At 38.8% G+C, this 16,179-nt stretch overlaps 1 protein-coding gene across 4 annotated transcripts in view; it reads right to left on the bottom strand.

The window, feature by feature from the left end:
* POLR1A (RNA polymerase I subunit A) overlaps positions 1–16,179 on the bottom strand; it is a 101,456-nt gene that overhangs the window by 40,544 nt on the left and 44,733 nt on the right. For all 4 annotated transcript variants that reach the window (XM_077134860.1, XM_077134861.1, XM_077134858.1 and 1 more), the window contains one exon: positions 6,654–6,845. In XM_077134860.1, coding sequence (XP_076990975.1) covers positions 6,654–6,845 — 192 coding nt within the window. The remainder of the gene's footprint in view (positions 1–6,653; positions 6,846–16,179) is intronic.

Below are 16,179 nucleotides of genomic sequence, written 5' to 3'. Positions count from 1 at the left end.
CTTACGCATTACATAGATATCACCTGTTTAGTTAAGGTGTAATGAAGAGGCTGGAGGGAACTGCCTGAAAATGTGGAGCTGTGCTCCGGTGGCCATGTTCCTTGAAGATAATTGTATGATGATATGGCTGTCGCAGTGTGACTGTGTGGTTGTGAGAGCCTTGTGTCTGATGGTCCTTTTGTCTACCTTATCAACGGACAAGTAAAACATATGGATTAAAATTAAATAAATCATAGGGGGAACAAATGTTAAAATAAATTTAGTAGATTGAAATGCTGGTGGTGGGTGAACAGGAGGGGTGAGGGATATGGTATGTATGAATTTTTTTCTGTTTTCTTTTTTATTGCTTTTTCTGAATTGATGCAGATGTTCTGAGAAATGATCATGATGATGAATATACAACTATGTGATGATAGTGTGAATTATTGATTATATAAGAATGGAATGATCATAAGAATATTTGTGTTTGTATGTGGTTATTATCATTAAAAAAATAAAAAAAGAAAGGGAGGGGTAAGGGATATGGTATGTATGAATTTTTTTCTGTTGTCTTTTTGTCTTTCTGAACTGATGCAAATGTTCTAAGAAATAATGATGATGAATATGCAACTACGTGATGATAGTGTGAATTACTGATTATATATGTAGAACGGAATGATCATTTGTTAAGAATGTGTTTGTTGTCATATTTTTTAAAAAAATTTAAAAATTAGTAAAAAAATAAAAAATTTAAAAAAAAAGCAAACTCTAAAGAGTCTGCTGGAGAAGAAATTCTGCCTCAAGGTCAACAACCTTAATTCCTGCCTGAGTTTCCTAACAGCCACAATCATGTGAGCCAGTTTCTTAAAATAAATCATACGTATGTATGTATATCTAAAAACAAAAAAACAAAAAAAAATAAAACCCTTAAACATCAATAAGAAAATGACTAAGAAAAGTAAACAGGCAAAAGATTTGACTAGGCACTTCACGAAGAGTGACATCCAAATGGACATTAAGCATATGAAAAGGTGCTCAAACCTCTACAAGGAAATGTGACTTGATGGCACAATATGGCACTCCACACACATACCTGAATGGCTGAAAGTAAATAGTAGACAAACCCCACAGAATCAAAGGTTCTACTCAGGCTAAAGAGTGACCTGAGGGCTCACTTCCAGGGGGTGGAAAGGTAGGTTGCTGCAGCCATGACCCGTTCCTTATCCTATCAATTAAAGTGAGCTATGGATGCCTCTCATGACCCAGAGAGTCCATTCTGTGCTCTCTGCCCACTGAAAATGCATATCTATGACCAGCAGAGGACACATGCAAGAATATTTATACCATACCTATTTACAATAACTAAATGAAGAAACACAAAGACAACTCAAATGTCCACTAATAATAATACAGATAAATATATGATGGTACAGACATGTAATGGAATACTATATGTAACAAAAATGAAAAAGCTAGTGCTACATGTGACTAAACCGATGACTGACCCAAAATACTAAAGAGGAGTCAGACAGTGATTTATATAAACTTTATACATAGTTCTAGGAAAAGAGAAAACTTGTCTAAATGTTAGAAAGCAGGTTCTCAGTTGCTTCTGAGGAGAGGTAGAGACTTAGAGGGGTCTCCTGCGGTTGCTGGTGATACCTTAACTCCCTGATCTGCATGGCAGGGTCCACAGGTGTATTTGCCCTGTGGACTTCCATCAAGCTGCCCACTCAACTATGCAGTGACAGGAGAATCCTCCCTCATCCATGCTCCTTCTTCTTCTTTTTTTTTTTTTAATTTTTTTAAACATAATAACATACAAACATGAACATTCTTACCATATGATCATTCCATGCTTGATATATAATCAATAACTCACAATATCATCACATAGTTTCACAATCACAGTCACACTGTGAAAGCTATATCATTATACAATTACCTTTAAGAAATATGGCTATTGTGAAAACCTTGTGTCTGATGCTTCTTCTATCTACCTTATGGTCAGATGAGTAAAATAAATGGATTAAAAATAAATAACTGGGCGGGCCACGGTGGCTCAGCAGGTAAGAATGCTTGCCTGCCAAGCCCGAGGACCCGGGTTCGATTCCCGGTGCCTGCCCATGTAAAAATAAAATAAAATAAAAAATAAATAAATAACTAATAGGGGGAACAAATGTTAAATTTAGTAGATTGAAATGCTAGTGATCAATGAAAGGGAGGGTAAGAGGTATGGTATATATGAATTTTTTCTGTTTTCTTTTTCTGAACTGATGCAAATGCTTTAAGAAATATCATGATGATGTATATACAACTATGTGATGAAAAAAGGAATGTTCATATTGTATGTTGATTGGCTTTATTAACAAAAATTTTAAAAAATAAAAAAATAAAGAAAAAGAAGCATGGCTACTGGAATACAGCTCTACATTTTTAGGCAGTTCCCTCCAGCCTCTCCATTACATCTTGAGTAACAATATATCTATTTAATGCTTAAGAATAACCTCTAGGATAACCTTTCGATTCTGCTTAGAATCTCTCAGCCACCAACACTTTATTTTGTCTCATTTCTCTCTTCCCCCTTTTGGTCGAGAAGGTTTTCTCAATCCTTTGATGCTGAGTCCCAGCTCATTCTAGGATTTCTGTCCCAAATTGCCAAGAAGGTTTACACCCCTGGGAGTCATGTCCCACACAGAGAGGGGAGGGCAGTGAGTTTGCTTGTTGTACTGGCTGAGAGAGATAGGCTACATCTGAGCAACAAAAGAGGTTCTCTTGGGGGTGATTCTTAGGCCTAATTTTAAGTAGGCTTAGCCTATCCTCTGCAGGGATAAGTTTCATATGAACAAACTCCAAGATTAAGGGCTAGGCCTACTGCTTTGGTTGTCTCCACTGCTTGTGAGAATATCAAGAATTCTCCAGTAGGGGAAGTTGATTTTTCCCCCTTTCTCGCCATTACCCCAAGGGGACTTTGGAAATACTTTTTTATTCACTGTACAAATCACTCTGGACAAACCTACAAAATCTCATGCCCTACTTAAGATTCCATGAACTTAAGTGTTCAGTTAAACTGTCCACATAAGTTATAACATCCATGCTCTTTCAGCAACTGTGAATGATAAGAGACCAAGGATTCTTAAAGAACAAAAAAAGCTGTATGAAATGTCTTGGGGAAACAGCCCCAGACTTCATTTTCTGGAGGATTAAAAATAAGCTTCCCAAGCCCAGTTCCTTATCTTATGATCCTAAACATGGCTTTTCTCTGTTGAACCAGAGCATGCCACTACTCAGAGCATAACAAGTTCTTCTGTAGCACAGTCACTGGTACCTTTTCACTTACTGGCAGAGAAGTAAAAGCCTGTGCCAACCTCTCAAGAAAGCACTGAAAAATATCTCAACTATGACAGAAGTAAAACCTGGGTCTATTTTCTAATTTTATTTCATATTAAAGTAATAATCAAAGCCCAGAGATATTAAAAAAAAAAAAGGGAGAGAAAGAAATTACCCCTAATGCCAACAAAATTATCCTAATATTTTGATCTTTATGTCAAATTACTTTTCATGTATATTCTTAACTTGGTTGCAAACGTGAACGAACTATTTACACTATTTCCGCTCTTCCAGTGTTACATCAGAAGCATTTTCCAGACTGCTATATGGTAAACAGATGGACCATAATTTACTTAGCCCCTTTGTTGGGTATTGGGTTTTTCTAATTTTTTACCTCTATGATCCATGGTGGAATCAACTGCTTCCTTCAAGCAGCTTTCTCTACATTTCAGATTATTTTCTAAGCTACATATTCTCAGAACAAAGGAAATAAACATATTTATGGCTCTAGGTATATATTCTATGTTAATTATTTGGTTTTATTTCGAACACAATAAGTTTAAGCAAAATTCTGGATACCCATGACTTTTCCCTTGATTTCCATTATGATGTAAGATAAAATAAGAATACAAACAATAATAAATGGAACAAATACATACAACTAAGTCAGGAGTCTGCAAACTATGGCCTGTAGGCCCACTGGGGTCTGAGGCCTGTTTCTGTAAAGTTTAGGTGGAGCATAGCCAGACTCACTCATTTACCCACTGCCCACTGCTGCTTTCAGGACACAATGGCAGAGTTAAGTGACAACAACAGAGACTACATGGCTGGCAAATTCTAAAATATTTACTATTGTAGCAGGCAGGCCTTGCCCTCTTTCTGGTTTAGCTGTGCTCTCTGTGGAAAATCCCAAACCCCCCTCCCTTTGCAGGCAAGTGAGATAAAATAAGGTTCATTTCCTGGTATAGAAACCCCCTCCCCCAACCTTCAGGAACTGGTAAAGATGCACGTAGGCAAATGAAGACATTCCTGGGGTGGGGGCCCCTCAACTGTTCAGCTCTGGGCCATTCTCAACTTAAATCAGCCAATTATGTACCTTGTCTTTAACATGTCAAAAAGTCTATAAAAGCTAAGGTTGCCTTTTGTTCCGCGGCTCAGACTTTGAGGTGGGCTCAGACTTTTGAGGTGACTTAGCTGGGCCCTCGTGCGAACGAGCTAATAAAACCTGCTTCCCGAAACTGCGGATCCTTAGTCTCAGCCTGTTCTAACTTCGCGGAACGTTCCTGGAGGCCTGCGGCTTCATTCCTGGTTTTCGCGTTACACTATCTGGTCCTTTACAAAAGGAAATCTTAGCAATCCCGGAACGAAACTATCTATATTTAAGAGACTTTTACATTTACCTGCAAAATTCCCCATCTCTTCAGTTAAATTAATTCCTCTTTCTGGCCATGATAGAGTAATAGTGACCTAATTTATCCTCCTGCCAGAAGTAGCAACAATAGAAAGCGACATGAATATAGATACAGAACAACTGTTTTCAAGACACTGGACACCAGGTATTGACAAGCAGTGACCAGCAAGGATACAGCCGACTAGGCTCATCTGTCTTACCTTGACCAGATTCAAGTGTAGAGTGTACACCACCCAACAGTAGCAAAATACACATTCTTTTTAAGCATCAGAACATCTACCAAGGTAGGCCACACTCAGGGCCATAAACAAATCTCAAGGCATCTAAAAGGACTGAAGTCACCAAGATGTGCTCTTCAGCCACTATGGAATTAAACTGGAGATCAGTAACAGAGCTCTCTGGAAAACCCCTAAATTACCCTGGAGGGAAAGCAATAACAGGTAATGCAATAACCCATAGGTCAAAAAGTAAATTAGAAAATATCTTGAAGTGAATGAAAATGAAAATACAACATACAAGTTGTGAGATGCCACTAAAGCAGAACTTAGAGAGGAAATTTATAAGTCTATATTAAAGAAGAAAATTTTGAATCAACAATCTCAGTTTCAACCTTAAGTAACTAGAAAAAGCACACATTAATCCCAAAGAACACAGAAGAAAGGAAAAAATAAAGATCAAAACAGGAATCAATGATATGGAAAATGGAAAACAAAAGAGGTCAATGAAACAAAAAAAACTGGTTCTTTGAGAAGAGTGAAACTGAAAAATCGCTAGGCAACTCGATCAGGAAAAAAATGAGATGACAAAAATGGGCAATATGAGGAATGAGAGGCATCACCACAGACTTTAAAGATAGTAAAAGGATAAAAAGGAAATCTTACGAAAGCCTGTGTGCTTAGAAATTTGACATCTTACATGAAATGGGCAAATTCCTTGAAAAACACAAACTACTAAAGCTCACTGAAGAACAGATCACTTGAATAGCTCTATAAGTACAAAGAAACAGAAATTTTAGTTTAAAACCTTCCTTCCCACAAGGAAAACTCCAGGCCCAGATGGCTTCTGTGGTTAAATCCACCTAACATTTAAGGAATAACACCATATTACACAACCTTTTACAGAAAATTGAAGGAAGTTTTACTTCCAAACTTATTCTAAGAGGCCAGCATTACCGTGACACCCAAAGGAAAAAAAAAACAAAAAACAAAAAAACACAGACCAATAATACCCTCATGAAGATAGGTACAAATAATTCTTAACAAAATTTTGGGAAACTGAATTCAATAAGATATATAAAGAGTAAAACCTTATGACTGAGTTTTATCCTGGGAATGCAAGATTGGTTTAAAGACTGAAAATTAACTGGAACCCCTATGTCTGTAGATGAGGAACCAAGAGTACACAGCCGATGGGCAGTGTCTTAAGGCTGAACCTGCAGGCCCTGCTAATAAGAGCAACACATTTGACAGCATCATATAGACTATGAAGAAGACTACCGTTTTGTTTTGAATGTGATGACTTGGAAGTCAGAGACTCCAGGATTTAAATCCCAACTCTGCCTCCTACAGCTTTGGGCAGATCATTTAAAATCTCTAAGGCTCATCTCTAAATGGAGGTAACACTGTTACCTGCATCGTGGTTGGTTGTGAGGAATCAATAAAATAATGCATCAAAAGCACTCAGCAAAAAGCCTGACCCTTTCCAAAACATATTTCTCCTACTGCCGGTGGCATCACTGCATCTAGTCCATGAGGACAGATTGCTGTGTCCCAAGCTGAATGGACACTCCCTTGAGGCAACCAGAATCAAAGGGAAGCCAGGCGCCTGCCTGTTGAGCTGTTCTGCTGTCTCTGATTCGAGCTGTCCTGGGAAAGAAACCTTCCATCAGTGGCTTGTTTCCATTTTCATATGTGGATTGTTCTCTTCCAATTACCTGTTTTCCTGTCCACAGTGAAAAGGGCTTCAGAATGGCCGGTGGAAAGGTCTTCACACGCCCCACTTTGTCCGTGAGTCCTCGGTATACCAGTTCCATATATTGCTCCCGAGTGAAAAAGCAATCCCGAGTGGTCATGTTTGCACCTGAAACCATGTGGTCTTGGATCAGCCCTGCCAAGGGCTGGCCATCCTACAAACCAAAACAGATAAGAGGAGAAAAACAAAGGTATATTGTAAGTCAAAGCCTAATTCCTAATCAGCTGTCAAAGCCTAATTCCTAATCAGCTGCCTGGAGGTCACCTTCTAGCCCTCCTTTAGATTTCTGAATTGTCCTGCTTCATGTCCACATTCTTATCCTCACCCTTCTGAGACCCTGACTTGGGCCTCCCAAAACACGTGACCAGGGCTTCACCACCAGCCTCCACATCTGCCATCTGCCTACTGATCCTCTATATCAAAAGTCCTTCAAACTCACAGTTCCCCCAGCCTTCTCTGCTTAATCCCACCTGGTTCTAGTTATTCCAGTGTATTTCCGACATTTATGCATAAAGTTCACCTGGCTGCCATTAAGATTTGTTCTTGTTTTCATACTGTCTTATGCTTGAGTATTTTTCACACTTCTCTGACTTGGCTCTCCTGTAAATCCAGTCATCCATTCAACAAATATTTATGAGAGCCTACTATATGCTTAGACCTTGGGCTGGACCCTTGGCCCTTTATGACTGGGAAGAGATAGACAGTAAACCAATGATTAGAGAAATACATTACCACAAAGTTTTTTAAATGTCATGGAAGAAAAATCACAGGATGGATCATAATTAGATGAGGGGTGGGAGGACGATCAGGAAGGGTCTCTATGAGAAGCAAACATACAGCTAAGGTCTGAGGGGTGAAGTGGCTAGGGCAGGGAGACAGGTTCAAGTACAGCTTCATCAGGGAGGCCTTTTGTAAAGAGAGCAGGAGAAAAGAATGTCCATTATTAGAATCTTTTTGCAATGTAGACCCCAGTTTATGGTAGGCCCTTAAAGGTAGCTACTATCTACAACATGCCAAAACAAGGACCTTTCCGAAGGCTCTATGTTTGGTGGGTATGTTCATTTCATTTGACACTTTCCCAGCCTTTCTGGACCCTGGGCCCTGACCCTTAACTGGTACGTCTGTGTTTATGGCAACATAAGGCTCACTGAAGTAAAAATAGCTTATGCTCACTGACGTACTTTGAAACATCATCTGCAAAGTAAAAATGTTTATGAAAACCTGAGAAAAATTTTGTGCTTCAGACCTAAAGATTATTATCATGTGAATTATCTGCTAAATTCTAGCCAATATTATGGCTGTGTATTGTGTAACTAAGACTAAAGGAACTCAAAAAATGTCAGGAATTTAACCACACACCCAAATTCTAGGGCTAAAATGGATGCTTGACAAATAGTCTAAATACTATGGCAACGGGCTCTAAGTAAACTCAACAATAAGTCTTACAGAAGGACTGGGAGGATGCCATGGAGTTAAGGCAAGTGCAGATGGAGCACACAGACAGCCCTTTTCAGGGTAGCTTAGAGTGACTAACATAAATATAAGGGTAGATGATGTATTCTGCTCTAAAGATACAGGGTCTTTTTTGTTAGAGGGAAAAAAAAACAAACCAGTATGATACATTAGACTCATACCAGAGTCTCTCAGGGCAGACACAAAGTTTTCCTTTTATTTTCTTCCTTTAAAGAACATAATTACAAGTTATATGACTTATTCAGTGCTTTCCCCTCTCTCTGTCTAGATTTTTTCATGATTAGAAAATTACCTTTATGGCTAAACTGTTTTTACTGCAATAATCATGAATTCTAGGGAAGAATACTGATTGAAACAATTATTACAGATCTACTCATAATCCTGAATTTCCTAAAACTTGTTTAGGATCAGAAAAGACAAATTCTGAATCAAAACCCAGAAAACTGACAGCTATATTATTCCTTACTATAGAAAAACGATGTTACAAATTAATGTCTTTGGTCAGGGTGTGTAGAGAACGGGGCTCTATGACTTCTAGTAGATTAAATAGAAGTCAGGAAACTGTGTCTTGAGCCTTGTTTAAAAACTTGCCACAAAACACTGCCCCTTAATAAATACAGCAAATAGAAAAAATTTTAATCCGTGAAGAAAACACATAAATGAAAAATTTAACTTTTCATAAAAAGGAAATAACTAAAGATCCATTTGTCTAATGTTTGAATTAAGAGAATGCAGAGTGTATATTGGGTGTCTATGAAGTGTTTATAAATAAAATTAACTAAAAAAAAAGAGAGAAAAAGCTCTACTAAATACATACCACCAAGAAACACTAAATGTACTGAACTCTGGTACTGCTATTAGTTAAGGAAGAGAACCTGGAAATAGAGAAGAAATGGAGTAACAAACAAGATGACACAGAAACAAAGGGAAATAAAGATACATCCAGAAAAATGACAAAAAAAAGATGGCTTTTCTTGTTTAACACAGCCAACTTTTATCCTCTTAGGGCTGTGCTACCAGATAAATCAATTTGTGGATGAAGCCTAGTCACCCATATGTGCCTCACTACCCCTAGGTGAAAAATACCTGAAACGCACAGGCCAGTCACAACCCTGCCAGCCTGTCAGGAGGTTCCTGTAGTTCTCAAGAGGCTGGGATGCACATGAAGCTCCTATATTACCTCATTCAAAATTAAGTATAGATGGTTTCAGTTCAATGGTCTCAGACTCTGGGGTGCCCCTATTTCCACACCACCAATGCCGAGGGGTCACACTGCTGGTAAAAAACTAATCACCTGGGCTGACTCGAGTAGCTCAAGATTAGCCCTGCCCCATGGAAAAGTTAGAGAAGGGACAGGAGGGCAGTTGAGGTGGCAATTCAGGAGTGTGGCTGACCTGGGAGAGCCTTCTGCACCACATGCGGCAGCCCTGGTTGCAGAGGCTGAGGAATTGAAAGGCAGAAAACTGGAGCCTGAGGCAGAGGCACAGAGACCGCAGGAGTGAACGGATGGGAACATGGGACCAGGAAGTAAGCCAGGTTGCACTCCTTGGGCACGCTACCCTCACCAGCACAGCCCCATGAGCAGCGACTCTCCCCACACCCCATGTATCTGAATCCCACCACTGCCTACCATTCCTCGAGCTGTAGGTATCCCTACCCTGCCAGCACCCAGGGCACATACTTACCCAACACCCCCACCCCAAGTGCAACCCAACCCACCTCTCCTGCATGCCTTCTGAGCACTACTTCCCAATCCCAGTTCCCTGCAGGTTGTTGCAAGTGCAAAAACGTTGTGGGCACTAACTTCTATACCTATGCTACCCCCACCCCCCATCTATACTGTTGCACAGCCTCGCATCGCCCTCCCTGAGCTCAGCGCATCTCTTTACAGCACTCCCAGGCCTGCGCATGTGTACTGGACCCCAATCATGTCATTCAGCTCTGGTAATTGCACTTTACAGCAGTCCTAGAATTGCACATGTGCACAGCCCTCAGCCTTACTTCCCAGCTCTGTGAAAATGCCAACCTGCACAGCCAGGTCACATCTGCCCCCTATCCATGAAGGTGTAACGCCGACCTGCTGCCACAGCTGTACACATGCACACAAAGGACCCCGTGCCTTAGACCAGCACATACCAGGGTTATGGCCCCCAGACCAGTGTACCCGCACAGCCTACATCCTCCCTGGTCGCTGGGCGCTCACATTCATAAGCATCAGCATAACATCCTCAACCTGCACCCATACCTGCCCTGAAACAAATCCCTATACTGAGTGCTCCACCCCATGCCTTGCTCCCTGCTGTACAACCATCCCACAAACACAAGGCCTTAGACTACTGAAATAAATCAACTCCCAAAGTAAATAATCAAGATATTTACATGTGACAAAGACAGCAGAAGATCACTAAGCATATCACAATGCAGATAGATATAGCCCTGCCTAATGACCAAATTAAAACACCAGAGGGGATACAGACATTGGAAAAACTAATCGAAGATGTTCATACAACTCTACTTAATAAAATAGTGGGATAGCAAATGACATAAAGGAGATCAAGAAGACAGTAGAAGACTACAAAGAGGAATTTGAAAAAATAAACAGAAAAACAGTGGAAACCACAGAGATTAAAGACTCTGTTCACTATATACAAAACATACTAGAGGCAGACAACATCAGATTTGAAGAGACAGAAGAAAAAATAAGTGATATACGGGACAAAATAAGTGACTTCGAAGACTCAAAACAGCAAATGGCAAAAAAGATGGAAAAGATCAAATTAGAACTCAGGGAAATGATAGACAAAACAAAGCACACAAACATAAGAATCATTTGTGTCCCAGAAGGAGAAGAGAGGAGTAACAGGGTAGGAAGAGTAGTAGAGGACATAAGAGGGGAAAACTTCCCAACTCTTAGAAAGGACATAAATATACACTCAAAGAAGACCAATGAACTCCAAACAGAATAAATCCAAATGCACCTTCCACAAGGCACATATTAATCAGTCTGTCAAATGCTAAAGAGAAGGGAGCCATTTTCTCTTTCCTTTTGCTGGCTCCCCAGGTGGGAGCTATTTTCAGGCTCCCACCTATTTTCTCCCTGTCCTCACCTTCAAAAACCTGTTAAGCTTTGGAAAAAAAGAAAGAAATGTTGAAGAGAGGTAGAAAATCCTGAAAGCGGCAAGAGAAAAACAATCTACTACATATAAGGGAAACGAAATAAGACTGAGTTCAGACTATTCAACTAGTACCCTAGAGACGAGAAGGCAGTGGTATGATATATTCAAGATCCTGAAAGACAAAGACTTCCAGCCAAGAATTCTGTACCCAGTCAAACTATCCTTCAAAACTGAGGGAGACAGTGGGCTATGGTCAGCAGGCAGAGTTCTCACCTGCCATGCCGGAGACCCAGGTTCAATTCCCAGTGCCTGCTCATGCAAAAAAAAAAAAAAAAAATGGAGAGATTAAAGTTTTCACTGACACAGAAGTACTGAAAGAATTTGTCAACAAGAGACTGGCCCTACAAGAAATACTAAAAGGAGTTCTGCTGGCTGAAAAAAAAAAAAACAGGAGAGTGAGGTCTGGAGGAGGACACAGAATTAAAGCGCACCACTAAGGGAATTTAAATAATACAAACAGAAAGAAGGAAAAGAATATATAGATCTGACAAATAAAACAAAAAAGATAAGATGTTGGAAGCAAGAAACTCCTTTTCAGTAATACCTTTGAGCGTTAACAGACTAAATTTACCAATTAAAAGATACAGATTGGCAGAATGGAGTAAGAAACATAATCCAGCTATATGCTACTTACAAGAGACTCATCTTAGACACAAGGATACAAATACATTGAAAGTGAAAGGATGGAAAAAGATTTTCCATCCTTTTTCCATCCTTTTTCCATCCATCCAACCAAAAGAAAGCAGGAGTAGTTATACTAATCAGACAAAATAGACTTTAAATGTAAAGACATCAAAGAGACAAAGAAGGACACTATATACTAACTAAAGGATCAAATCACCAAGAAGATACAACAATCATAAATGATTATGTTCCCAATCAAGGAGCTCTAAAATTCATAAGACAGACATTGGCAAAACTGAAGGGAGCAATAGATCTTTCAACAATAATAGTAGGAGACTTCAATACACCACTCTCTTCTATAGATGGAACAACCAGACAAAGATGAACAAGGAAATAGAGAGGTTAAATAACTTGATAAATGAATTAGACCTAACAGACATATTGCACCCCAAAGCACAAGGTTATACATTCTTCTCTAGTGCTCATGGAATATTCTCCAGGATAGATCATATGCTAGGGCACAAAACAGGTCTTTATAAATTTAAAAATACTGAAATTATTCAAAGCACTTTCTCTGATCACAGTGGGATAAAGCTGGATCTCAATAACCACCAAAGAATGAGAACATTCACAAATACATGGAGATTAAATAACACACTCTTAAACAACCAGTGGGTCAAAGAAGAAATTGCTAGAGAAATCAGTAGCTATCTGGAGGTTAATGAAAATGAGAATACACCTTATCAGAACTTATGGGATGCAGCAAAGGTTGTGCTGAGAGAGAAATTCATTGCCTTAAATGTCTTTATTAAAAAAACAAGAAAGAGCAAAAACCGAGGACTTAACAGCAAACTTGGAAGAACTTGAGAAAGAGCAGCAAACTAACCCCAAGGCAAACAGAAGAAGAGAAGTAACAAAGATTAAATCAGAGATAAATGAATGGGAGAACGAAAGAACAACAGAAAGAATCAATAAAACCAAAAGTTGGTTCTTTGGGAAAATCAATAAAATTGATGGGCCACTAGGCAAGACTAACAAAGAAAAAAGAGAGAGGATGCAAATAAAGTCAGAAATGAGAAGGGATATGTTACCACAGACCCTGAGGAAATAAATCATAGGAGGATACTATGAATAACTATATGCCAACAAATTACACAACTTAGATGAAATGGACAAATTTCCAGAGACACAAAAATAAGCTACACTGATTCAGGAAGAAACAGAAGATCTTGACAAACCAATCACAAGTGAAGAGATTCAATCAGTCATCAAAAATCTTCCTACAAAGAAAAGCCCAGGGCCAGATGGTGTCACATGGGAATTTTATCAAACATTCCAGAAAGAACTAACATCAATTCTGCTCAAACTTTTCCAGAAAATCAAGGAAAAAGAAACTTTACCTAACTCATTTTATGAAACTATTATCATTTTAATACCAAAACTGGGTAAAGATGCTATAAGAAAGGAAAACTACAGGCCAATCTCCTTTTTGAGGATTGCAAAAACTCTCAATAAATATTAGCAAATCGAATCCAACAGCACATTAAAAGAATTATACACCATGACCAAGTGGGGTTTACCCCAGGAATGCAAGGATGGTTCAATACAAGAAAATCAATTAATGTAATATAGTACCTTAACAAATCAAAACGGAAAAAAATCACATGATCATCTCGATTGATGGTGAAAAAGCATTCAACAAAATTCAGCATCCTTTTCTGATAAAAACACTCCAAAAGATAGGAATCAAAGGTAACTACCTCAAAATGATAAAAGGAATATATGAAAAACCGATAGCCAGCATTGTACTCGATGGGGAGAGACTGAAAGCCTTCCTCCTAAGATCAGGTACAAGACAAGGAAAGGAAAAACTGAAAAGGAAGAAGTAAAACTCTGGTTATTTGCAGATGTTATGACACTATGCTTGGAAGATCGTGAGACATCTACAGCAAAGTTACTTGAGCTAATAAACAAATTCAGCAAAGTGGCAGAATATAAAATTAATGTGCAAAAATCAGTAACATTTCTACACACAAGCAATGACCTAGCTGAGGAGTCAGTTAAGGAAAAAATTCCATTCAAAATAGTAACTAAAAGAATCAAATACTTAGCAATGATCTTAACTAAGGACATAAAGGACTTGCACATGTAGAAGTACATAACATTGCTAAAAGAAATCAAAGGAGATTCAAATAGGTGGAAAGACATTTCCTGCTCATGGATAGGAAGGCTAAATATAGTTAAGATGTCAATTCTCCCCAAATTGATCTACAGATTCAACACAGTACCAAACAAAATTCCAACAACCTCTTTGAAGATTTGGAAAAGCTAATCACCAAATCCATCTGAAAGGGAAAGAGATCCCAAATAGCTAAAAGCAGCCTAAAAAAGAAGAACGGAATGGGAGGATTAACACTCCCTGGCTTTAAAACCTATTGTAAAGCTACAGTGCTCAAAACAGCATGGTACTGGCACAAAGACAGAATCATTGACCAATGGAATCGAACGGAGAGTGCAGAAACAGACCACCAAATCTATGGTCAATTGATCTTGACAAGGCCCTCAAATCCTCTGAACTGGAACAAAATAGTCTTTTCAATAATTGTGCATGGAAGAAATGGATATCAATAGCCAGCATATCCTACACAAAAATTAACTCAAAGCGGATCAAACACCTAAATATAAGACTTAGCACCATAAAGCTTCTAGAAGAAAATGTAGGGAAACATCTTCAAGACCTAGAAATAGAAGGTAGCTTCCTAAACTTTATACCCAAAGCACAAGCAACAAAAGAAAAAATAGATAAATGGGAACTCCTCAAAATCAAATGCTTCTACACCTTAAAAGACTTTGTCAAAAAGGTGATGAGGCAGCCAATTCAATGGGAGAAAATATTTGGAAATCGCATATCAGACAAACGTTTGATGACTTGTATATACAAACAAATCATACAATTCAACAACAAAAGAACAAACAACCCAATTATAAAATGGGCTAAAGAAGATACGAATAGGCATTTTTCTGAAGAGCAAATACAGATGGTTCAAAAGCACATGAAGAGATACTTATTTTCACTGACTATAAGGGAAATGCAGATCAAGACTACAATGAGATACCATCTCACACCTGTAAGAATGGCTGCTATTAAACAAACAGGGAACTATAAATGTTGGAGAGGATGTGGAGAATCTGGGACACTTATGCACTGCTGGTGGGAATGTATAATGGTGCAGCCACTGTGGAAGACTATTTGGCGGTTCCTTAGGAAACTAAATATGAAGTTGCCCTACCACCCAGCAATAGCACTACTTGGTATATTATATACCCAGAAGAGCTGAAAGCAACAACACAATCAGACATTTGCATGCTGATGTTCATAGCAGCATTATTCACAATTGCCAAAAGATGGAAACAAACCAAATGCCCATCAACAGACAAGCGGATCAACAAACTGTGGTACATACATATGATGGAATACTATGCAGCAGTAAGACAAAATGACATCCTGAAGCACATGACAAGATGGATGAGCATTGAGAACATAATGCTGAGCAAAATCAGCTACAAACAAAAGGACAGATACTCTATTATTCCACTTTTACGGCCAGCATAAAGGTATAATCAGAGGTTTATAATACAGAATATAGGGGACGTAGAGATAAATAGAAGCTAGAGATGTGTGAACTGTTAGCTAATGAGGTTGAACTTCAATGTAACGGAATAGACAGGAGCAAAGGTGATTCTCTGGTGGGTCTAGATATAATATTACCATATTGAAGATGACCAAGATTGAAAGGGATTGTATAGACTTACGTGTCCCACTAACACTAGAAATACGAATTAGTTCGCATAGAATTACTTCAAAGATATGATTCTTGTAGAAAGAGTGTTTAACGCCAGGGTATGGGGGAAAACTGCTATTGGATGCTATGAGTTATGTTCAAAAGGAAACCATCAGCACTACCACAGCAACAACAGAGGTAAATAATGGGGTGAGGGACAAGAGTTAAGAGGAGGTTTAGATTTTCTATTTGGCGAGGGAGTGTTTATTGGTTTTCTGTCTCTTGGGAACAATGAAATTATCTTGAAATTGAGAGTGTTGATGGACTGTAGACTTTGGGCCCTCTACATGATACCCAATGAATGCAGGTGGCTGAAGGATGCACTGACGGAGAATGGTGAATGATGGCATATACTTATGAATAAAGGTTGTGC

Source organism: Tamandua tetradactyla, chromosome 17 (assembly GCF_023851605.1).
Source record: "Tamandua tetradactyla isolate mTamTet1 chromosome 17, mTamTet1.pri, whole genome shotgun sequence".
NCBI lineage: Eukaryota > Metazoa > Chordata > Mammalia > Pilosa > Myrmecophagidae > Tamandua > Tamandua tetradactyla.
This window is presented reverse-complemented; position numbering and strand designations above follow the sequence as displayed.